Here is a 25,482-nt window from a genome sequence, read left to right as displayed (position 1 = left end):
ATGTCTGCTATCACTCACTTTTTGTAGTAACCTACTGCCTTCTGAAATAAATTCCTAATCCCAGACTTACCTCCAGCTAAGTTTTCCATACAAACATGCACACGTGCTGCAGGTGGGAGCCCTGCAAAGAGCCCGGTAACACCCAGCCTGTTCTGGTGCACCTGCCCTTTGCTCAGCTTATGCAATTTCTGAACATTTTTATTCTACAGTGAACTGCAACAGCTTTGTACAGCAGCTTGACTCTCCTCCTCTGCAATACTTTCGTACTGTCTGCATTTTCTAGATCAAACCCTTGATAATTTCCTGATTCATGAACTGCTCCAATTTACCTTTTTTCTTGGTCTCAGTTTCTCTCTCCATTCCTTCAGTTCTTGGCTGTGCTCTTCATCCAGCTCTTTTAGCTTCTGAGTCTCATGCTCAACCAGTAGATGGCATTTTTCGTTCTTAAAACAAGATAATCCTTATGTAAAACTAATTCAGATTAGGCAACTCAACATTTGTACAGTGACATATGTTGTCCTAATTCTTTCTAATTAGCTTATTCCGTGTAAATAGTGACGTGAATAATTACAAGATGAAAGTATGTTACAAGGCTGCATTTTCAAAAGCTGATCTTTCCATCGGAGCCAACTGAGATAAGAAACACTCGTAAATCCAAATACACTGCTGAGCATCATTAAGGCAGCTGCTGAGAGTGTTACTCAAAACTGTGTTTCACTGCCTAATGATGCTTTTCAAGGTCACACAGCATTTCTGCTTTACTTTTTAAAGACAGTCTGTATAATTTATTAAAAACAATTACATTAAAAAGGAAGCTGTTTTTTGGAACTATTTCAACCCTTGGTGCCAAGAGCTGAGAAAAACAAATGGAGCTTAGAAAAAAGACAAACGTGGTTGCAGAAGCAGCCTCAGAATTGCCCTATGCAAAGGCTCAAACCACCCCCTCAGCATCACATTTCCTTCAGAAAGGTACCTGGGCACCTGCCTCACTTTCAGAGGACTTTTGAAGCATGACAAGAAAAAAAAATCAATTATTTGGCTTCAAGTCTCTGCACTTTTTTAGGAGTAGTTGGCAATAATGATACTTCTAGGGTTCCAGTCCCAAATGGGTCTGATGAAGAGTACAGAACCACAGCAACACAAACAACAAGCACTTGGCTAGACCTGAGTGCAGCAAGGGACCAGTTTTCCTTGTGAAGTTCAGAGCAGCCCTAATCTGCTCAATTTTACTGGGCTGAAACTCTCACAAGGCTCCCACGGTACTTGAGGATTTACTGGGGCATATTAGTGGCACAGCCACAGTCTGTTTTTGCAGGATATAAGAAAGTGAATAAAGCAGAATGAACTTCATTGGTCATTGCACGATTTCTCTAAGCAAAGGTTATCAGCAGGTGATTATTTAATGCTTTAAAACTGCCTTATATCCCTGAAACTGGGAAAAGCTGATTTAACAGAAAAGGAGATCTGGCCTCTGGTATCCAGCAAATGCATACCAAAAGAGACAAATCAGAGCTCCTTATCACAGGAAGAGAATTCCTTCTAAGTACCTTCCAGAAGCTCACAAACAAGTGGCAGACTTGGTAAAAAACCTCTTCATACCTGTATTGCTGCAAACTTCTCATGAGTAATGTCTGGTGCTGCCTACCTCTGTTCTGATTAATGACATTCCAGCAAAATCAGGTGAAAAGGAAATGCTGCCTACAGAAAATAGCCCTGGGAACTTGACAGATACTCCAGAAGTGATCATTGGCTTCTGGTTCGTGCTCTTCTTGCATTTAAAATTATTCCTCATTAATTGATGGGAACATATGAATCTGGCAAAGCACTTCCCTGCAGGCCTTTGAAACAAAGTTGAAGAAACTCTGTACAGTAAAAATTAAGGAAAAGATGTTTCTGCTTTGCCTGCATCTGGTATTAACCTAAGTCTTCTCACTGAATGGTCATTTAATATCATCTATTTTTAACCTGTAACTGATGCAGCTCCCTGATGTTTGCTTCACACTGCAGCTGAAGGTCCCGCATTTGGTTTTCGTGTTTCTGATGCTGCGCCAGTCTCTCATTCTTCTGTCTCTTTTCTTCTTGAACAGCAAACTAAAATTAAAAGTAAGAGATTATTTAAACTGTGCCTCTGAATAAAACAGTTTGCATGAGTCAAAGAATTGCATCTGAGAAGATGCATACTGAGAAGAAGGGTTCTAGAAGATTTAAGCAATAATTTTCTATTTTTTTCTTTTTTAAATTCTTACAAAGGAAATGCCCTACAGTTTTAATTCCATTTCTCTGCCTGCACTCTGATTTTTCCTTAAAACGCAGCAGACTCCTGAAATCACCTCCCACTGAAGCTGTGACACAGCAATGCAGCTGCAAGCATTGGTTAAGGCTGGTGTTAAACAGCTACAGGAGACTGTATTTTCCACATTCTTCATCCTGCCAGTGCTCACCATATGAAACCATGATTTATGACTGTGGTGTATCATTAGAAAGCAAATCTCTCAACCTCTGCACAGAATTCCCTTTAAAAGAATGAGTGAATACCTACAGCTTTAGTTCAAAAGCTCACAAAAATCAAGCATCCTTAAAAATGTTTCACAGAATCACAGAACAGTTGAGGCTGGAAAGGACCTGCAAAGATGAACCTCCCTACTCAAAGCAGGGTCACCAGGAGGACGCTGTGTAGGACTGTGTCCTCTTGGGTTCTGAGCATCTCTACAAGCTCTCCGGGCAACCTGATCTAGTGTTTGACCATCTTCACACTAAAAAAAATGTTTTCTCATATTGAAGTTGGATTTTCTGCATTTCAGTTGTGGCTGCTGCCTCTCACGCTGTCACTGGGCACCACTGGGAAGAGTCTGGCTCCACCTTCTTTGCTTCATCTATTGGGTACTTATACACATGGATGAGACCTTCCTGAGCCTATTCTCCTCCAGGCTGAAGCATCCCAGGTAGCCCAGGTGGCTCCTTGTGTAAGAAGACACTTGAGTCTCTCAGCCACCTTCAAGGCCCTTTGCACGACTCACTCCAATAAATCCGTGTCTGACTTGTACTGGGACGTGCAGGACTGGAGCCAGCACTTCAGGAGTCTCACAGAGCAGCAGGGAAGGATGATTTCCTCTGACCCCATCCACTGCATCAACCCACTTTGGTATCGTCTGAGAACTTGTGAGAGTGCACTCTTTTCTATCCTCACATTTACGTCACATTCAGCATTTACACTATTAAAACTATTAAATATTAATTTATTACCTGCTTAATTTTTTCACGATCTTGGTCTGGAGAAGCAAATGAATTGATTCTTAAACTTTTCTTAAACATGGCCATCCGAGTCTTTGCTTCACTTCGTTGGATTTTAGGCAGTCTGGCTCTTTCCTGAGTTTGCTTGTTCTTTAACTCCTCTATAAGGCGTTGATTATACCTCTGCATTTGTTCTGTTTCCTGAAATGTTAATTAACCACGTGGAAATGTTACACAGTAACTGTGATGTTATACAGTATGCATCTCTTTTCATCAATGAGCCCCCCGTGTCAGTCAGTGCCTCTCAGCAGAAACCAGTCCCAGGAGTAACAGTGGGGAGGAGGGGCTTCTTCCAGAGAGCCTTGAATCTTGCACAACCCGAAGAAAATTCTCTAATAAATGTAAATATACATATATTTTACCAGCACTTACTCAGCTCTGCACAGCCTTTTACAAAGCCTGTTACTCAAAAGGAGAAACTCCTTTTCGTGTAACTGAACTGGGCTACAGCTGTGGAGGAGCAGTTTGCTGCAAAAGCTGGGGAAAGCAATAGCTCACATGGGATAAAGCAGAGTGGGCAGAACAAGCCTTCAGTGGAAGCTGCTTATGCTCTGATCACCAAGAGATCCTCAAACACTTCCCTATGGGTTTTCATTTTCAGAAATTGAACTATTAGTTTTCACGTATTCTATAAAAACCAAAATGCCTCGTGCAAAGGAAGGTTTCAGCTATAATGAGACAGTTGTCAACTACTTGCCCAGAAGCTAATCCAGTTCATTCAGCTCATTTAATCCTAGGATTATTTACTTCTGAACAGATTTGTTTAAACACAAATCAGAATTGGTTTTGGGGATAAGCAAAATTGGGTATTTTTTATAGTAAAAGATTGATGTTGTGGTTGGTTGGTGGGTTTTTTTAGGAGAATCAAAAGGGAAAATGTCAATATTTATACTTCTGTATACTACTAAAGTATTCAAGTAAGATAAGTAAGATTTTTAAAATTTCAACAGAACACATAACAGCTTCAAAATACTTGTCTGGATCTTGCCTGTGCAAACAAACAGCACCAGGAGAGATCCTAAGACTACTTGATTAAAAAAATGAGTATTATAATACATAGGAGAAAGTGCCAAAGTAAACACTAACTTTTTCATGCCTCTTAAGCAGCTGGTGCCTCTGCATGAAGTACTGATCCTTGAGCTGCTGCTTGAGGAGCTGGTGTTTCTCCTGTAGGTGCCGCTCCTCCAGCTCCCAGAATGCAGCTTCACGAGCTGGGAAAGAGAGGAAGGGTGGTTCAGGAATTGCAACCCCATCCCATACTCCCCAACCTCCTGGTACATGTTTGGAAGTGACCTATAAGTGCATTTTAAAAACAATGCTGTATCATAGCAGATGTTTTTATTACAGTTCTGGATTAGTTGAGAAGGTTTTTGACTTCATAAAGTGAAGAGAGACCATTGTTTTACTAAAACACCAGTGCCTATTTTGAAGAGAGAGCCTGGTACTGGATACCTCTCATGAGCTGCTGTTTGTTGTTGAGGCAATCTCGTTCAATAGTGGCCAGTTCCGTCTTCTGCTGCTGAATTATTTTCTTCAGAGATGCATCCAGCTCTTGTTGCTGTTTCTGCACAAACTCCTGCTCCTGGTAAAAACCAATAGAAGTAAATTAAATTGGGTTCTTTTAACCACATTACATGCTAATGAAACTCCCAGTTCTCTCAGCATTAGCTATATATGAAAACAAATACATCTATGAAAGTTTGAGCTATCAAATTATCCATCTTTTGTATTTTCTATGTACAGAGTTGGCAAGAGTATATTCGTGTTTAAATAATACCTTCAGAAATAAGACCAAAGGTAATAATCTAGCCAGCCATCTGCAACTCATTCCATCTCTTGTCTCTCCTCAGAACAAGTTGCAGGTTCAGAGTTAGCCAAGACAATACTCAATCTAAAGTTGATCTCGTTCTAAAAAGGGTTAATTATTCATGTATGTAGGAAAATGAAGGTATGTATGGTTATTCTGCTTTGGCTGATTAGTTAAAGCCTATTTATTTATTTACACAGTTGGGTTTCAGATCTGTGTGGTTTATCTAGTCCTTAGGGCAGGGCTGTTGAGCCTGGGAGTTCTGCATGACCACTGTGCAAACACCCCATGGTTCTGCACGGCCATAACCTGCTCACACCCGAGCTGAGTTGGCTCCTCACAAAGGGATTTATCACCTGCATCTTCCCATTATCCAGGTGTATCATTGTTACATCCCTTCATGAAAAGCAGGCAGCATTGAGTCCCCCTCCCATGCCCCAAGACCAACTGCTGCCTTTCTTCTTTTCAACTATTAAAAACCACAGCTATGAGCATGCAAGCATGCACACACACATAGACACTCTCACACCTGCCTTAAGAACGAGAAATTGAATCAGATGCTTCTAGCACGATATCAAAGGTCGAAAGAAAGGACAATGGCAGGGTCTTGTCAGCGTAAAGGTGGGCTGCTGAAGTCCATAACAAATGGAATTAAATGTTCACTAAAAGTACTTTTTATTATGACCAGAAGAATCCTGGTTTTCATCTTCACAGAAAGTTATTAATAGATGAAGCTTCCATGTCTCTTAGTGGACAGCAGTTACACTGAGACAGGTAACATAAAACCAGAGGTGAATTAAGCTGACAGTGATAGACCTGAGGGTACAAAAAGAACTGGAAGGTGATGTCTGTAAATTAAGTCAGACATACCTAACCGAATTTATAGAGTGACAAAAAAATACTGATTTTTCCCTTTATACCTGAAAAGGATAAAAATACTACTACAAGTTTAATATTCTGAAGGTGCAAACACATAATTAACAGAGTGTTTAATTTTCTGAGAGATTTTAATTTGGAGGGAGTGGAGGAAAGCTGCTCTAGTGTAGTCATGGTAAAAGAGTGATTATGCTTGAGCTTTACACATTTAATTATTTAAATATCATTGCTGCTCTCTCTACAGAGTAACTCTTATGAAGTTTTATACCTGCTGGTGCCATAAGATAAACCAGGCAATCTCAAGAAACACACTGGCCTTTCCATTTCTCACATCTACTCAAGCATCACATAAAAGAAATGTCACCGACTTTACTAAAGAATGTGTTGGGTGGTTAAAAGGCAGATAGTGCAAGGCAGTCAACCTTTTTCAAAGTACCACTTGGTTATGCCCAATAACTATCTTAAAATAAACTCAAATATCTTTAAAAAACATGGTTTCACTGCACACAAAGCATACAAGTCACACAACGTTCCTCACATGTGCTGAACAAGTATCATTTTGCATGTGTGAACCCTCAGTGTCTTGCTCAGACTGAGTAACTACTGTCTTTTGGAACTTTTGACTATGGATAGTGCCCAATTACCTAAACTGGTGCTAACCACTTTGGAGACAGCAGTAACATTGATCAGCACATATGAACAGAAGGAGAAGAGAAAACACACATCTGGAAACTTAGGAAGATAAACTTTCACTGTGTTGCATTTTAAGACTTACATCCTGCATTTGTGCGTTGAAAAGTGTACATGAAGACAACTGAAAAGACTGAATCATAACCTGAGCAACACCCTGTGGGACACAATGTAATTCTGTGTCATAATATATTGAAATGCATTTCTATTCTTAAAAAAAGGAAGAAATGAGATCTGCTGTAGGTTAGTAATAAACATTTGAAATGTCAAGGCTAATCACACAAGTAGATGCTGATGAAAGTTCTAGATATTCTAAAACTGAAACAACTGCATCTTGCTTAGTACTTATTCCAAGTAAGAATATTTCACATTTAAAATCTTCTTTCACCTCTTTGACAAATTGAAACTAGCAAAAGAAATTAACCGTGTCACTACAAACACTATGAAAAGTTACATTCTTGTTTCCTTAAAAAGCTTAGAGATGGGTATCTTTAGCATGGGGAAAGTGCTGCAACTCAATCACCTTCTATCCTGGGAAATCCCCTCTTAAATTAAACACATAATCGAATAAAGTTGCTATTATTTTCTACTAGGTCACTCACATAAACATTTAATCTTTAAGTTACTTGATCCAAACCCGCTCTTGCTGTGATTCAAACTCTCTCTGTACAAGCTGTGGCCATCACAAAGCCAGTATTTTTCTAAAATACTAGCCCTCTTTTTAGGTGGGTCATAGAAAAGCACTAAATCTGAAGGCATGAAATCACAGATGATGTTTTGTAAAGTTTCCATACACCTACACTTTGACATTTAAATAACATTTTTCTTAATCTGTTCTGCTCCTATAAACAAGATGTCTCGTGCTTACATATTAGATACATTTTCCTCCTCTGCACTTGTGTAGTTCAAAACTTCCTCCTGACTATAACCTTTAAAATTTGAAGGACCCATGGAGTACTTACCACTCGTAAAAGCACTGTAAATAAACTTGTTGTAGAATAGTACCATTCTTTTTCAGCAGAGCACACAAAATCCTACACTTGACAGTACAAACCTGGCAACCGCTGCACCTACATTTCTACCCAGTTAGGTCTAAGATGTGACATGGGAGTACTTGAAGAAAGAGAGCAGTCTGTAGGGTTAGTTTGAGTTAAGTTCCATATACACTCAACAACAAGAAGTGAAATCATCAAGCTGTGTGAATATTGCTGCCTTTTGTATTTTAGTAGCTTGAAGCTGCCATTGTTACCTGAGCATGCTGGCTTTGTGCAAGCTCCTCTTTCTTGCGTTTCATGAGCTCTTTTCTCAGCTCTTTTGGTGCTTTCTCCACTTCACATAAAACCTACATACAAGCATGCAGAAGGTGGCAAAAAGAACACTTTGTCTCCACAGCAAGCACTACTGTGAACATAGGGACATGCAGGGCAAGCACTAGAGGTAGTGGGAAGCATGCATTACTTCAGTGGCAGAGATGTTAGTTTACTGAAAGAGCTTAATGAAAAGAAAAAGAACAATAGGTGCTTTATGCATGCCAGCAATACAGAGAGGAGGGATGTGCCAGTGCTTTTTGCATGCAAATGCTGCCCAGTGCCCTCAGAAATGGCAGTGCTTCCATTGTGCTTCTATGCAGCTGCCAGGAGAGTCAATAGTTAAGAAAACTACCACCTGCAAAAGTGGTATTTTCTTGAATCACTATGGCAAAAGGACTACAGACTATGTTACCTCACATAAAGCTGTGAAAAATTGTTGGAAGCTTAAAATAACTTCCATTGAAAACCAGCTATTTCTGACACTGTCTCTAACCTGAATTTACAAGATGCCATTATTAGTGTCTCTGACCATAAATGACATCTACGCAGCTTATGTCTTCAAAATAATCATACAAGCAAACAAAATATTATTTGGTTTTAAGTGTTTGGTTCCGAAGAATTTAAAGCAAAAGCCACCAATAAATAAGAGTGTGTTCAAGAAACTTGTCATGACACGTACGCTGGGATGGAACGTGTTTCAGTACATGGTGAATTAGACAAGATTAGCAGAAAGATTCTAAATATAACCTGGCTAAATCGACTGACTATTAATCTGTTAATTTGCTGATGAGTTTTGTTTTTCAGAATTACAAAAATGTAGCATTGTACACTCCAATAAAACATGGATAGTTTTAGAGCAGCAGCTGCATTTTCCTTCAAACTGTACATGGCCTTTTTAGTTTTCAACACAAAACTATGCACCCAGAGACAAATGCCTGTTTGTTTAATAGTGGAAGCATCATCAGAAAACAGAGTCCAAATCACCACATGCTATTCCTATGTCCATGAAAGAACTGCTTTTAGCTAAGAGCAATACGTAAAATTCTCCCCATTTCCCACTGTAGGACCCAATCACCAGTGAACAGAGAGAGACTCAAAATGCAAGAAGTACCGCAAAAGAAGAAAAATTGTTATTTACATATCAGCATACAGTTCAAACTGAATACAACTTATTTTTCAATGCACTTTTGTGCTACAGGATCATTGTATGCAAAAGCATTGACAGTTCAGCTTTCTAAAGAAATCTGAGTCTAGTAAACATTATAACTAACTCTAGAGCCGTTTATATACAAATGGGCACAACAAAGTTGAACCAAAAATGAAATAAAACAGCTTTTAAGATGCAAAATCCATATGGAAACATATCACCTTTTCTTAATCCAATGCAACTAAATTAATTGCACAAGTTGTCAGTCATTTTGCCTTAACTGTATGACATTTACAAAATTAACTGTAAAAGATTTTAGGTTATTCGGACTTCTCTCTCCTGGCTTTCCTTTTTGAGATAACAAACCAAATCCATATTACTGCTATCATTTCATATAGAGAAATTCTAAACAATTACAGCACACATTCAATAAAAAAATCTAACAAATTAACAAAAATGAAACAGATCTGAAATTACTGTCTTCGAAATTCTAATTTGTTAAGTATTTACTAAGTAACTATAGCTGGGGTTTTTTAAAGCAGAAATCTCAAATATTTTTCATAATCTTTATGAAAATACTTTTTCTTGATTTAGTATTTGAGAGAAAATCTTTTATTAAATATTCTGTGAAAAATAAAACCTTCTAACTTGATGATGCTTTCTAGATTAAGTCAATACCTCAAGCTTCCTGTCATCTGTTTGTATTTCACTGTAGGCAGTCAAACAAAAAAAACAATTCTAACTGGTAGTGACACTTCCAGACCCCAGTACAGCACAGGCTTGACAAGGCTTCTGGGAGACCTAATCTCAACTGTTTGCTATGCCCATACTTCTTATTTTCCATATTACCATCATCTCTTACCTCTTTTTTTTTGTTTTTCAGCACATTCTGGAATTTGGACAACTCCTTCTCCTGCTCAGCCTTGATGCGCTTTGCCTCATCCCGTAAGCGGTTCGTGTGCTCCTGCTCCAGGCGCTCGATCGTCTGCTTCTGCTGCTTTTCCAGGTTCTCTATCTCTTGATCATACTGTCGCTTTTTACTCTGTAAAAAGAATTTGGCACTTTTTTTAGGAAGCTAAGTCCTGTTAATAGAAGTGCTGTAGCACAGCAGGGAATGGCCATGATGGACTGTTGTGGTAGGCAAGCTGCAGCACAAGCTGGGCACCCCACAATGGAAAATATTGCCTTTGATTTAAGAATGAAAGCTTAAGCCAGAGCCATCATGGCAGGAAACACCTGACTGCTGTTAGCACTGTTCTTCCTACTCCATCAAGATGTTATATTTTGAGAGCACCAAAATGCAGAAACTCACTGTCATTTCCTGTTCAAAACGTCTGTACATCTGCTCTCGCTGCTGCAAAAGCTTATTGCTGAGCTGCTGTTGGGCTCTCTGCTCCTCTTTCTGAAGAAGTCTCAGCTCTCTGAGCTCTTGACGTCTAATAAGGACAAAGAACACTTAATACTGATGGGAAAACAAAAAAGTGGAAAATGACCAAATACAAAAACAACCATTGACTTGGGCCCAGTTAAACTAATTTTGAACTGAGTGTCTTAATAAAAAACACTTTACGTTCACTTCTACTAAAAAAAAGTGAATTAATCCTCAAATATAATTGTAATAAGGTCATTAGCCCCCTTGTTTTATTAAAAAAAAAAAAATCAGCTGCTAACCTCTTGAAAATTTTACTTTTAGAAACACTTACCGTAGAAATCGCATTTCTTCACTTTTTGAATCATTTTCAGTAACTATTTTTGATGTGGTTACACTCACTTCTACTCCATCAACGACAAACTTCCGAGTTTTCTTTAACGTTTTCTTCTGCCTTCTAGTTTCCTAAATTAAGGATTAGTAAGTTGTTATGTATTTATTAAATTATTATATTCTTCCCTCCCTTTTTCTTAATATTGAATTATATCAAATAGTTCTGGTAATGTCTTCTATAAAGTAATCTAGAGTCCTTCTCACCAGGTGCCTCACTAATCAAGTGAGAATTTGAAAAATTCCAATAAACTGAAACTTTCTAGTAAGGAAAGGAAAACTGCAATTATTGATTATCCAAAGTACCAGAAGAAAAAAAAATATTACGCTAGATAAACTCTGAAGAGAAATTATGCTGTTTTATCTTCAAGAGCTGAAGACAGCTGCATTTACTGTTTGCTTTTGACCATGATTTCCCCAGTCACTAACAGGTATTTAATTCTGAAAAAGGATAACAGTTTACTCACCTACTTCCTTCTGCTTTGGACATAAAGTGAGTTTAATTTTTTTATTGATATATATTAGCCAAAAATCATATAATCATCTTGCTGACAACTGGAGAAGTCTCAGTTGTCAGAGCTGCTGCTTTTTCAATGCAAGAAGAGAGGGACGCCAGCTGAAACTGCACCATCTCCATTGTGTCAAGGCAACTGCAAATACCCTTGTGTTCAGTACAGCTATGCCAATCCCTGATTTTTTTATTTGGTTGTCTTTCTAGGTTTGTTTTTCCTCCATTCAAGCCCACGTTACACAGTTACTATACTAACACGGCTATGTTCATATTAATACAAAGATTATTTATAAAGTTCATAGACTGGAATTTGCTTCCTCTGAGTTAGCTCATTCAGAGTAACATAAGTGCACGGACACAGTACAACCACAGGAGAACACTGATTGGAATAAACAAATCCAGCAGAATGTCTGCCTTGGGTCTCCCAAATCCAAACAGAGAGACAGAAGATGGAAGTGACAGGAATTCAGTATAAGATTAGATGTTCCAAGAGATTTTTCCCATTAAACAGGAACTCTGTGCATTTAGCTTAACTTCTGAGTATCAGCTCTGACCTACAACCGTCCACAAATCTTCATGTTTAATATTATTACACTTCCTTTTATGGGTTATGCTATTATGCAATACAGTAAGAAACTAATTAGCACAACTGCACAAAATCCAGACTTTGTTGTACTGTGGAATATTCTGGTTTCTGCAAAGCTTTGTGTATATATATGTGCCATACTGGTTTCTCCCTCAACATTTTTTTTTGTAGCATTTTTTTTGTAGCAAAGGTAACACTTGGAGATAATTTCAGTGTTACATTTTACATTAAAAAATAGATGCTTACACTTACCTGTAAAGATATTGATCCTGTCTCTTTGTTTTTACTAAGGAAACTAGAAATGGACAAGTTCAAATCAATGCTGCTGTTATCAGCTGTAGAACCAGTGCCTGAATCCGCATCATTTTCCTTCAAATTCTCCGATTCCAGTTGCTGTAGTGTCTCAGTATTGCCTTGATTATCTGTTTTGACCTTCTCATTTTCTTCAGTGCTAATACTAATACTGGGGACTGAAGTGACTTCAGAGTCATCAGCTTGTTCACTGACAGCATCTTGAAGTTTATTCTTCACGATTTCATCAGAGGTAACTGCCGGATGTTCTTTGTCTACCTGGATGTTGTTTTCCTGCAGATTCTCGAGTCCGCGCTCTCCTGATTTTTGGTCCATACCAGTCAGTTTATCCACCAGTTCATCAGGAACATCCTCAGGTTTGTTCTGTAATGCCTTCTGGTCTACGATGTCTTTTCCAGTGTCTTTGATCTTTGCTTCCTCTGTGCTGTTTATATTACTGATACCCTCATTTTCACTTTCTGCCAGTTTCTTGTCTACTTCGATCACTTTATCTTGGCTTTCTGATAGAGTTTCTTCAGAACTGATTATCTCATAGACCTGCTTAGCCTGACTTTCCACTGGCTTATCCTCCAGCTCAGGTATTTTATCCCCATCACTGATGAGTGTTTCAGCAACAGCACCTATCTCCTTAACGTTGTCAATTCCATGCTTTATTAGCTCCTTTTCTTCATCAGATACTTGAACTGTAGCATTAGGCAGAGTTTCTGTAGTGGTATCTATTACTGCCTCTTTCTGAGCTTCACCTTTGTCTTCCTTTTGCTCTGTGTCTCTGTTTTCTGCAGGGACCTTTTCTTCCTCACCATCCAAGAGATCTGTTCTCTTCTCCTTCTCTTCTTCACCAGTTTCCTTAGAAATGCCTTCTTCAGTTTCTATCCTATTTTCAGTTACAGGTACTACTTTCAGTTTGGCATCTTCTATCTGTTCATCTGCCATGGCATTTTCTTTCTCTATTAAGTTAGGTTCATTCTTTATTTCCACATCAAGTTCTTTACCTCCTTTCTGGGGTTCTGTATCCTCATGCATTTTTTCCAGACTTTCTGTATTCTTTTCTGCTGGCACCATTTTGCCTTGCTCATCTTCACCAGTTGGCAAAGAACCATTCTGCACTTTAACATCGCTGATGGCAGTATCGTGTACATTATCAGCTGTTTTCCTAAATTTAATGTCCTCGGATTCATCTCCAGTTGTTTTGTCCTCAATGGCATTACTTTCTGTTTTCTCAGAAAGAGATTCCAGGACAGATGCATTCTGTGAAAGCTTATCCTCTTCAGAGCTGGCAATACTAAGGTCAGAGGATGCACGTTTCTCTGCAGGTAACTGCTAAAAAATTAAAGCAAGAAAAATATTCAATCATTTTGTAACTTAATCAAAACATAGTTTTATGGAAGAATATGTGAATAGAGATCAATATGGTATTCACATGCAGTTATATGAATTTGGTAACTTCAGAATCCTTCCCTTGTACTATCACAGAACAAGTACATGAACTGCAAACGGGTTCTGAACAGAAAGTTTCACTTTCAAAGGAAAGGGATCATGGTCATCAGCTACTCTTCAAGGGTCTTTTTCTTTTCACATTCCTTTTTTTTTCATCAGTTCAGCTCCTCAGCAGTCTCAGCTACAGCTGGATTTGAAAGACTTAACTTTGTGCCAGCTGGGCAAGGAAGAAACTGTAGCTTTAGTTAGTGCAGCACTGATAAAATGCAATATTAAGACCTTCTTCTGCTTCACTTTCTAAAGCAGAAAAATGCCTGAAAATTTTTCTGAAAAATTTTTAGAAATTTTTGCTAAAAATGCCTGTAAACTTTTCACCTGGTATTAATCATGCTGAAACCCTGTTAAAATGGCAAAAACCTCCAGCAGATCTGATTAAGTGGCAGTACAGCACTGGAGCAGAAACAGTTACCTCACTGTAGAAACTGCTGCTGCCAGAATATGAATAAATGTTATCAGATTCCATAGAGACATCCAAAAGAATATAGTAATAAAGCATCATTTTAACCACAATTGCTCTTTCACTCTTCAAAGTGATTGTGATTCTGTCTGTCTGTATTTACTGCTAGAACCCTGTAATTTGCAGATCAGGCTTCTGATTGCCATAGGGAACTTTCTAGGTTAGATGTTGCAGCAAGCACAGGTTTGATTGTGCATTTCCTACATTAAGGATTTCCCAAGCATACAGAAACCAATTCCTTTTAAGTCAAAATTGCATTTTAAATATTTATTCATGCAATTGTTTTAGAAGTTTAGTGTTGATCTCCCAGGAGTGTTTAAAACCACCCCAAGTAAATAATGTGACTACCTCACCCTTTCATACAGTGCTGCTTGTGAGAGACCTGAGTCCCAGGGTGGGCTCACTGCAGCCCTCCTGCATGGATGGATGGCTTAGCAGCTCGTCAGTGGAAGGAGGAGGTGGATGATCCACAGGAGGGGAGCTGCTGGGGATGCACGCTTGGAGCCTGTGGGGTGGGCTGGGGACGAGGTAAACAGGCCCAGGGACATGAGGAACGTGCTGATGGGTGAGGGGGGAATGGAGGCACCTGCTCAAGCACTTGGCTTCTCAGCAGTGCAGGAACAGCAGCTCTGGGAGGCACAGGGCACTCTGCAACCTGCACTCCATCCCTCGACATCACAGTTTTCCATCTGAGCAAGCACACTCACACTCTGACATTCTTAAAACATATTTAGAACCACATTCATTATAAAATATGTGGGTTTTTTTCCTTTTTGATAGCCATACTGTAAAGTCACAAACTTAGTTTACAGCATAATAGTCAAATACCTTTCTTAAACACACATTTCCTCATTCACCCAGTAATTATGACTTAAAACCATTTACATAAAATAAGTATATAATTTTTAAAGTGTCACATATACATGAAAAGATTTAAGATACTAGTATTTATTAGTTATTATTTATAAGTAGTTTTTAAGAAGTTCAAACGTGCTAATTTTGAAATTGCTAGCTACTTATTTTGTAAGAAGTTTAGAATATGTCTATGATGTTATTCCTAGAAGATTTGATGTCAGAGTTGGACTAATACAACTGGAACTGAATTCTCTATGGGAAATTGGCATCAGCATATTAAAAAAAGTAAAGTTTAAACTGACCAGAGAATTTTCTGTTTCTTCTTCCTCATCCTCATCTTTACCGTCTTCAACTTCTTCTGTAACTTCAGCCTTAGCTTCTGCAATCAATTCTCTTATTGGTTTATTTGAAGTAACAGTAACAAATGGATGCTTGCGGAAAAAAAAAAAAGCACAATATTAAGTGGTGGCTTCACAGTGGGAAAATCATACTTTGAAAGAAATACAACTCCAGAGAAGTGTTACTTTGGTTGCCTCACATTTGAGGATTCACAATTAACGTGACTATTATGATGTTCTACTTTTTCTGCAGAAGTCACAACATCAAAACATCTGTATTCAAATATACTGTCTAAGTAGTCTAACAAACTTGCTAAAAATATAAATGATTCATTTATACTGACCTTTTTCACAATCCAAAGAATAGAGGTAGAAAGATTTTTAAAAAGGTTATTTTTCTTGGAATTATGTTTCATTTCAGTTCCAGTTAAATTATTTCTTGACAAGCTTTATCTAGAAAATATACTTTCTAGAAAAAAAATGCACTTTGTCTTTGCAACAACTTTTCCTAACGTGAACTAGAATTCTACCCTTTTCTTTAAGAGTAAACAGGTGCCTGTTCCTCTCCTACTGCCTGAATCTTCTTTCTCTGCTTGGCCCTTCTGCTTAAATCTATTCAGCATATGCCAGATGGATTGTGGATAAAGCAAATGGGTGCTGACGTTAAACACAATCAAATGTACCTGGTCACATCTATTCCTGTTCAGCTCTTCTGCAGTGACAGCATTACACAGGAGGGCTGAGCACTAAAGCTGTTAAAACACCTGTCAGCAACTGGCCACAGACCTAAACAACTCCTTCATGCATTGTAAGTATCAAAGTATAGTTACTTAATTACTAAGTCATTTAGTTATATTACAGCAAAATATGTTAAACTAATAACCCAATCTGTGCTTGGTATCATTTAATCAAATTTTACCAAATAAGGATCAATTTTAAAAACAGATTGTGGGCAAACACTTAATTTGAAAATATTTAAGTGGTTACTATAATACTGCTCTGCTTTTAAAAAACCACAAAATACGCTTGCCTTTAAACAACAGTTCAGAACAATGAACTCTTCCTACCTGTAGAAGTTGAGTTGCACTCCACCTTGCATCTACATTCTTTTCCAAACATTTCTTCAGAAAATCTTTAAAATCTGATGACCTATACAACAAGCAAACATGCAGTGGTTGTTCTTTTGTCTTAACATCAGACTAGCATATGAACTGAAATATTCTTTAGGTTCACATGAATCTACACTGCAACTCCAAGTCCTGCTACTGATTCAGGAAAACACAAAGGGAATACAGGAATGCCAAGACCAATACGGCACAAATACAGTCTTTAAAAGGTTTGTCCATTATCAGAAGAATTCACTTTTTGCTCTGGACTATTAATACAGCTCATCTGCTATATCACTAACTGAATCATGTGAAGATATTAAATCGACCAAATAGATATTGGCTTTTAAAAATATTTTGTTAGTATAAAAATGCTTTCGTTTCCTTTCACCCAATCTTTTTTAGATGGCCTTCAGATCTATTACTACATTTGTAAAAAAGCTATTTCACATATATTTTAAGGCAAAACCTGTAAAATACTTCTGTATAAAAGCTTCTGTACAGAACTATGACCCAAAAAAGTTCAAATTGTGTGAGAAGACATATATATATATACACACACGTACAAACATATATTGGGATTGTATGGACCTGCCTTAATGCATAAAGCTATATCACAAAGTTCAACAGGGCTGTGCTCATCAAATTTAGCAAACAAATGACTTGGAATGCCTTGCACTGGGGTGGGAAAGCTGTGAATGAAATACAAACCATTTTGAGGGCTGTGCCAATGTCGGCGGATCAGATTTTGCGATTTTCAGCAGCACTCGCATGGGATTGAGCTCATGGTGAGGTGGCTCTATCTGAGCCATTTCTATTAAAGTAATGCCAAGAGACCAGATATCAGCCTTGTAATCGTACGGTCTGTCTTTAGAGGTCTCACACATTACTACTTCTGGAGCCATCCTGCAAAGAGAGCAACCAAGTTCCAGATGAAAAAATGGTTTTTAATCAGTTCTGAAAACAGTTCTAAACACAGACATTCACTGAAGCACTGCTAGAAGCACATGCTACCATCACTGTATTTACACAGTATTTATCAAACTTGGAATAGCAAATTAAAAGTAACATTAAGATACTAGTTCATACTAAAAAGTTGGCAAAAGAGTGCACTTACCAATATGGTGTACCAATAAAAGAGTCTCTTCTTTGTATTGTTCTGGTGTTTTTAGCTGATACTCCAAAATCCGCTTAAAGCAAACCATAAAATACTATTAATGAAGTGGTGGAAAATATACTATTTTTTTTACTTTACAGTTGTCTTTTAAAATTGTATATGTGCCAGAGCAAACATTCTTCAGTATTAAAACTTCAAAGTGAGATAAAAATATTTGTGTTCTGATAGCCAAGTGCCAAGGTTTTATAGCATTTTTAATAAAATATCTTTAATAATACTTATTCTGCATCTCTAAAAAAAGACCCAAACCATAATGCTACTGTTGGGCTGTAAGGGACAAAAGCAAAATACGTATTTAGTGCAGGAAAAAGTGCATTGAATTATTTTAATCAGAAATTAATTTATTTAGCCTAAGAAATCTATATTCATTGAACACATCAACTATGCCATTAATTCAACAACTCATTCAATTTTTAATTTCACAACTCAAATTTTCATGAAGTTATATTTCCCCTTCATCTTACAGATTTCTTTCCACATGATTTTTCACTTCATAATAAATATCTGAAAGCTTTTATGTGTACTTTTCACGTAATATCTACCCAAAAAAACAACTTTACCTCTTTGCAATTAGTTGTCTATAAAGCACTACATCTCTCAAAAAAAAACCCCAACACTTAAATAAGTGTTATATGCTTATAACAGACGTAGTTTTGTTAATGAAGATCTAGAGATTAGAGAAAAGGAACAAAGTGCCATATGTTGCCATCTTTAATCTGTACAAAATTACTTGATGTGCTCAATACTTGAGAAGTCTAATTTTGCCCTGTGGAAAAAAAAAATCAGGACTAAAATCTATTGGTTCCAAGGCAAAAACTGAAATTTTGAGGGACTACAGGTATTGAAATAATTAAACTCATATCCATGTAAAAATAAAATACAGTTAAAGAAGTTTACTTGCCACTCACACATCTGTAAAATGAGGAATTGCCCATTTATTTGTATAACAGAATCCAAATACAAGTAGTTTATAAGGAGTAAAATGCTCCTTTCAAAGGATGCTGTACATCTTTCATAAGTAAATCAAATCTTTTTTTAGTAATCTTAATTAGAAATCCTGAATGCATCATCAAATGCACGTGTGGAAGAAATCTCCCTGTGGCCTGAACTGTTAAGTAGTATCTTGACACCCTGCAAGGTGCTGTGTACCAGCTAAGCTTGACAAAATCTTAAAATAGTTCCAAGTCTGTATGAGGAGAAGCCAGGTCATGTGAGGAAATGAACTGAAACAAATGACTCTCTGACCATGAGACTCCTGCTATGATCTGTAGTTTCTTTTACAGCAGTGCCAAGAAACTAAGACAGTGGTTCTATTACATTTAAACATCAGGCCTATGACCCTGAGTGCATCACTAAATGTTCAGGCTTCAAAGAAAAGCTACACTAGTAAAGTTACATGTATTCTGCAGACTAAAAGAAAGCCAGATGCAAGGATTTCATGTACAAGCAATAACCTTGTACAAAAGGGATCCACGGAAAAGCACAATCACACTGAACTGATCAATTCAGCAAAGCAGCTTCTTAAATATTCTGTTTCCTAATAGAGAAGGTGCACAGTACCTTGTTGAGACTGACCAGAACAAGTTAGGCAGGAGATGTATTTCTGAATTACATTTAACAGGAAAGTCTGTATCAAGGCTGCAAATTTAGAAACCCAGTTCCCTGTGGCAATGTTCTGATTCTCCTTACCTCTCCCCTCTGTGCATCCAAAGAAACACAACTGATCACACACCATGCAGAGGGAAGGCTTTGAAACCTGAGCGTGGGCAGGGATGTCATGGAACTATGCCATGGGTAGAGCCCCTGTAAAGGCTAACAGCTTACACACATTCTCCCCTGAAACAAAGTGGATCCAGATAATTCCTGCCCTTTCCTGGCTGAATGAAGGGATGCTATTCACCAGCAGCAGCCCTTTGTCAGTTCTGCATGGAGGAATCCTCGGCAGACTAGAAATGTGGATGACTACTTAAACTGAGATTTTAAAAAAACCCCAGAAATTAACAATAGTAAGATGTATTAATTTTGTTCCATACTATTCTGTCATAATTTCAGTGCAACAAGCAATTGAAAAAGGCAAGGAAAAACTAAGCTGGGTAATTAAGATTACTACATCTCTCTCAAAGGAAGAGACAACAATACAAGGTACTGCTTTTTGGTGACTGTGAAGAATGTTCCCTTTCCAAATTAACAACTTCAAAGAGAAATTCTGACGTTATCACAGTAAAGGTAAGTATAATCAGGAACTTTGTACTAAAAACCAGTAATATCTATGACGACTTCTTGTGTTGATTTTGAAGTATGAAAGATGTGTATGTGACAAGTATGGTCACGATATTTGCTCAAGGTTTTTTGGTTTTTTCTTTGACAGTACCAAACCACTTGCTTCTGAACAACCTCTCACTGTTAGATTGGCATTTCAGTAGCTAAATATTGAACTCTAACTAACTACACTTTAAGGAAAATGCAATTAAAACACCATGCCAAGTTCCAGGAAAGAGTTTTATTTGCAACATGCTTACCCAGTTTAATGTCTCCATCTAATGTGAAAAGAATATTGCCAGCTTTTAGATCTCTGTGGATGATCTTATTCTCATGCAAGTAGTTCAGTGCTTCCAGTGTCTGCCTGCACACCACTTTGATCTGTGGCTCTGTTAACGGCCTTTCAAGCTCTGTGAGAGAGACAGAAAATAATCACAACATTTTTGCATTTTATGTTACATGTTCATAGCAAACACTATAGTAATATATGGGAAAACTAATTAATCTGACTGATTCTAAGCATCACATGTCAGAAAAAAATTCCACCTTAGAATATTTGCTCCTTCCAGTAAGATTTTATTCCTTGAATCCAACCCCCTTCTCATTATGAATTATGTATACCTACCTATCTGAACCTACACAGTTTAGAGACTGGTTCTTTTGTGGAGTACATAGAGATGCTAAAGACCAGATCTTTTACTTACTGGTATTAGCATTCACTTAATTTGAGGAATAAGCACAGAAAACCCCCTAACTTTAATGTAGGTGCAATATAAAGAATTATCACAATGTAATTTGGAAGGTGGCAGTGGAAGGGGAAGAATGAGATGCTGAAAAGGGCACATACAGATTATGTTATGAGAACAGAGAGCTCCATAAGCAGAGAACACTTGACTTTCACTTAAAGGATTGAGACAAAAATGTGCCTAGAAAAGTAAATAAACACTTTTAAAATGAAATATACAGGTGTAAATACTAATTTTTAAACCTCAACATATAGCACACCAATTACATAAAGATTTGCATATCAAAACAATACACATATGAAGTAAGTCTTAGATTATATATTATCATTTTAAGGTATTAGGATTGTTAGTTGAAACAACTTATTTACCCAACATTACTGCATCTACTGCTCCTCCTGCACAAAATTCAATCAGGATCTGTATATAAATAAATAAAAAATACAGAAATTAGAAATTAAATAGTTCCACTGAACTGAATCATTGATTAAGGGAGCATTATTGGGAGATCAGAATTTCAGACTATATGGCCTCAAAAATTATTTTACTACCCTGCAAAATACTAGTACTGTTACCCAGCTAAAGGTAGGGCTGTGCTGCTCAAGCAAATTATTTGAAAAATGCCTTGAGACCCTCAGACAAAAGTTTTAATCCAACTATAAAACAGCATAATAAAACTTATAAAACATAATGACACAGTCAGCTTAAACCTACTCCTTGTAATGTGATTTACATAATCCCTGAAAACTCATTTCTTGGTTATTAAGCTCTGCTTCTATACTGTAATCTCTCTGACGGAAAAGTCCAAGAGCTAAATGATTTTCCAGTATCTGATGCTATCTCCTATATTGTTTCAGATGAGATGAAAATACAGAAAAATACTCTTAAAAGCTACAGAAAATTACTAAATTCAGATGTTTACATTAATTTTCCTTCATTTTCATTCAGGCCTACAATACTTCAAGGTCTTTATCCCAGAATGTAATAATACCAGAACAAGTTCATGCCCAGTTCTGTGTTACCATTTGAAACAAAAATATACTGCAATTATTTTTGAGCACAAAATATGCTGCTATGAAGGACAAAGAATATATACAAAGGAGAAAGAGGGGAGACAAAGAGAATGAGGAGAGCAAAAAAGAGGCAATCTCATCCACGACTGATACCCCACTCTTACTTATATACTATTTTTCTTTAATTTGAACTTTAAATATTATAAATTATAATCTTCTGTCTAAGAGCAAAGAAGTATTTCTTGTCAGAATCTCAACGGTCAATATGCTTGGAAACAGTATATTTTTTTCTGTAATTTTTACATCAGTATATAATTGCCCATAAAAGAGGAAACCTCGAGGTATACCTTGTACCACAACACATATATACACCACTTATATCACATATACTTCAAATAATTATTGCAATTAACCCCCACAACAATGGTAACAACAAATATATTATATAATGCAATTCTTTGTAAATCCTGTAAACATTATTCCATTTACATGCTTCTGTGTGCCAAGTAGGTAAGTGTGGGAAATTGTACATAAAGAATTTATTTCTCTAAAATTCGTAGTTTGGTCTGACAGAGGTCTCTTTGTTCGAGAAATCACGTTTCTTATCTTGGAAAGCAAAAATTATTTATTCTCTGTCATTCTTCCCTTTTTTGCCCCCACTAAACTCTGTTTATTTACCACATCATTATCCTTGTGGCTTTCAAGTCCCTGCATTTCACTGTAACTATGTAGCTCCAATTTTATTTTCAAAGTGTTTACTTCTATCTTTATTCTGCCAGTGAAGCCTACCCACTCAGTTTCATATTGTGCCTCTATGCCTACTTGCTTTCATACTGACCTTTATGCATATAAATTTTTTCACTCTGCCACTGTTTTATATAATATTTTTCACTATGCCACTGTTTTATATAATATTTTACTCTGCACTGAGATCACCAAGTTTTGAGCTTAGCAAAACAAAAGTGCATCAGGAAACACAGTATTGCACTTCCACCATTTGCTCAAAGGATAAAGCTTATTTGTAAGACTCCAAATAAATCTTATTTTACTCATTTTAAGTATGTTTTTGAAGTATAAACTCTTAAAATCCCCAATTCATATATTCTTTGTATCATTCCAAAAGCACCTATAAATATTGCACTGGATGACCTAAAAGTACAAACTGTTTTGTCACAGCTAAAGCCATTCAAGCAAATATCCAGGATGTAGCACAGCAGGGACGTGCAGTCCCACATACGCTCACCACACATCAGGGTACAAATACCCAGGGTTTAAGTAAATTAATTATGGGTCAGATCCTGGTAAACTGTCCTTCCTGGGAGTGCTCGCTGGCATCTAAAGTATGTACTTCATAGGCTGACCTTTCCAGCACATTATTTATTTTTCAGGTGTGGATTCTGAATCTCACTTTAAATCGTGCTAATGTAATTGAAATTTGAGTCCTCCTGTTACAAATAAGCATCAGCTGAGAACTCTCTCAATACTCAAAACGAACTGCTAATTTGCACATTTTAGATTCAAACCTCTGACCAAATGACTCAGGGGAGCACAATTTTACAATGACAATTTCCTAAATAATACTCACAATTTACAAATTAGTTTTGAAACTGAGTAGTTATGCCAACGGTGATAACCCAGATGAAATCTGACAAATTATATTTTGATAAAGAAAAAAAGTGTAATTTCATTAACCTTTTGATATAAGAAAAAACATTTAGAAAAGGAAAAATACCTACCCAGAGATTGTTTTCATAGTAGAAAGCATCTAGGAGCTTGACAATATTAGGATGATCACAGGATGCTAAAATATCAATCTCCACCATGTAATCTTCAAGTTCTTCTTCTGATTTAGTATCTATCACCTTTGCAGCAGCCAGAACTTTTGTCTCTTTGTTCTGAGCCTGTAAAAGAAAAGGCACAGCATACATATACATGAATTTCACTAGAAAACTGGCACCAGCAAAAATACCCCATAAATAAAGCAACTCTCGACACTTCTGTACAACTTCCTGCTTCTAGTTTCCTCTTCTACAAAAAGAGAACCCCTGCATATTAAAGAGGAGATAAAATCTAGTAGAAAAAGGGCTTAATAACTTTTCTCAAGGCCAAGAAACAATGAAGGACAAGAACGTAAAAATACTTAATTCTTCAAACAATCATTAATAGTTCAGGATAATTGCTGCCTACTAAGATGAAGTTTTATGCTGCTCCTCAAACACAATTTATTTACACGTGGCAAGGATAGGAAGGAGCCTCTGCCCTCTGTTTCTGCCCTTCTGACTCTCCCCACGCTGTGGCAGCACCGCTGCTCCCAAAGGCGCGCACAGAACCAGCTCCTCCCGCAGGAAGCAGGCTGCTCCTCTCCAGCCAGGGGCTGTGTGCAAGCTCCCAGCTCCAGGAGCTGCCGAGCCATCATTGCTCTGCCTGGACATTTTGCTCCCTTTGCTCCAGCAGCCCGGGAGGACTCATGGAAGGTGGGGCACTGCAAATACTGCCAGCCTGCACTTCATCACTTCTCACCCACACACCACGGGCTGCTGCACTGATATGGACAACTACAGAACAAGTACAACAGGCAAAGGGAAAACAAGACTTTGGGTACCCAAGGAAAAGAATAGGCATTTTTGCTGTGCATTTAAATACTCTCTGGCTTTTTTCAAACTTAAGAAATTACAGACAAGTCAGGTGACTAACTTAAATAGCAGAACATTTCAGAATTCAGGAAATACTACTTTACATTGCTGAAACTTAATAACAAAAAATATATATACACTCTCTAATAACTATCTTGGAAATGAAGCTTGAAGGAAGGCCCAATTCCAAGCTTTAAACAAGTAAGTGTATTTTTCTCAAGCCACCATAAAACCACTATTTTGTCAAGTAGTGACATTTCCAGTAGTTATCTCTATAAAGTGCAGGACCAAAGTCTACGTCACTCACTGTATGAGAAGACCACAGAGCAAAGCCCTACGTTTACTCCACTGAGTTTTTGACATTCAAATTAAATTAAATGGAAAGGAGGAACACAGGCTCTCTCCAAAGCAGCAAAGGACCAGCAAGGGGCTTTCCAACTTCTGATGTGAAGCATCACAAGGTGGTTCATCCTCTCTGCTGGTGTGGATTGTACATGGCCCCAAACTTATTTGGGATGATCCCAGGACAGGACACAGCAAAAATCCTAAAACCTGAACTTAGTCACCTAATGACTTTAATCAGACAAAAGCTGGAATCAGACAGTAAGTAAGAATTCTTAAGAATAATTTTGAAGGCCTAAATATTATTACTTGCACAGCTATAAATAATTCTCTCAATGTGGCAAAAGATAATAAAATATTTAAAGATAAACATTTGTACTAACATTCAGTAAAACAGCAGTAACGGCAAAACACTTATAAAGCAGTCCCAGCTGATTTATCTCATGTTGAGGGTAAAGGTTTTCCATTACATTTCTTTTTATCTCAATATTCTTTCCAAAACAAAACCCAACCAAATCTTCCCAACCTCAATATTTGCCCTCCCATGTTTAACAACAAAGATAAGGAATCTGTATAACATCATTTGAAAACCAACTACTGAGAAGTTTTCCAACACACATTCTAATAATAAAAAGGAAAAGGTCTGCTTAGTAACGCAAACAACATTTGTTTTGGTTTCAAGTTTTGTAGCAAGAATGAAAGACCAACCTTCCTACTCTACAGCTGCAGTGTAAATTAAACACAAAAAGTGAAACAGATGTCTGACCACAACA

General features: G+C 37.3%; 1 protein-coding gene across 4 annotated transcripts in view; it reads right to left on the bottom strand.

Annotated features, from left to right (window-relative positions):
* Window positions 1-25,482, bottom strand: part of SLK (STE20 like kinase) — a 49,117-nt gene that overhangs the window by 5,234 nt on the left and 18,401 nt on the right. Inside the window, exons 2-18 of one of the 4 annotated variants that reach the window (XM_088169302.1) lie at window positions 23,471-23,635; window positions 21,093-21,141; window positions 20,239-20,388; window positions 17,660-17,732; window positions 17,254-17,448; window positions 16,504-16,585; window positions 15,401-15,529; window positions 12,230-13,606; window positions 10,825-10,955; window positions 10,434-10,557; window positions 9,984-10,163; window positions 6,750-6,821; window positions 4,744-4,873; window positions 4,378-4,502; window positions 3,244-3,432; window positions 1,966-2,091; window positions 330-443 (exon numbers count right to left, since the gene is read on the bottom strand). In XM_088169302.1, coding sequence (XP_088025428.1) covers window positions 330-443; window positions 1,966-2,091; window positions 3,244-3,432; window positions 4,378-4,502; window positions 4,744-4,873; window positions 6,750-6,821; window positions 9,984-10,163; window positions 10,434-10,557; window positions 10,825-10,955; window positions 12,230-13,606; window positions 15,401-15,529; window positions 16,504-16,585; window positions 17,254-17,448; window positions 17,660-17,732; window positions 20,239-20,388; window positions 21,093-21,141; window positions 23,471-23,635 — 3,411 coding nt within the window. Of the gene's footprint in view, window positions 1-329; window positions 444-1,965; window positions 2,092-3,243; window positions 3,433-4,377; window positions 4,503-4,743; window positions 4,874-6,749; window positions 6,822-7,913; window positions 8,007-9,983; window positions 10,164-10,433; window positions 10,558-10,824; window positions 10,956-12,229; window positions 13,610-15,400; window positions 15,530-16,503; window positions 16,586-17,253; window positions 17,449-17,659; window positions 17,733-20,238; window positions 20,389-21,092; window positions 21,142-23,470; window positions 23,636-25,482 lie in introns of all 4 variants that reach the window. The other 3 variants (XM_014883778.2, XM_088169301.1, XM_014883780.2) reach the window with 3 other exon arrangements.

Source organism: Sturnus vulgaris, chromosome 8 (genome assembly GCF_052056855.1).
Source record: "Sturnus vulgaris isolate bStuVul1 chromosome 8, bStuVul1.hap1, whole genome shotgun sequence".
NCBI lineage: Eukaryota > Metazoa > Chordata > Aves > Passeriformes > Sturnidae > Sturnus > Sturnus vulgaris.
The sequence above is the reverse complement of the archived record's forward strand: the minus strand, read 5'-3'. Positions and strand labels throughout refer to the sequence as shown.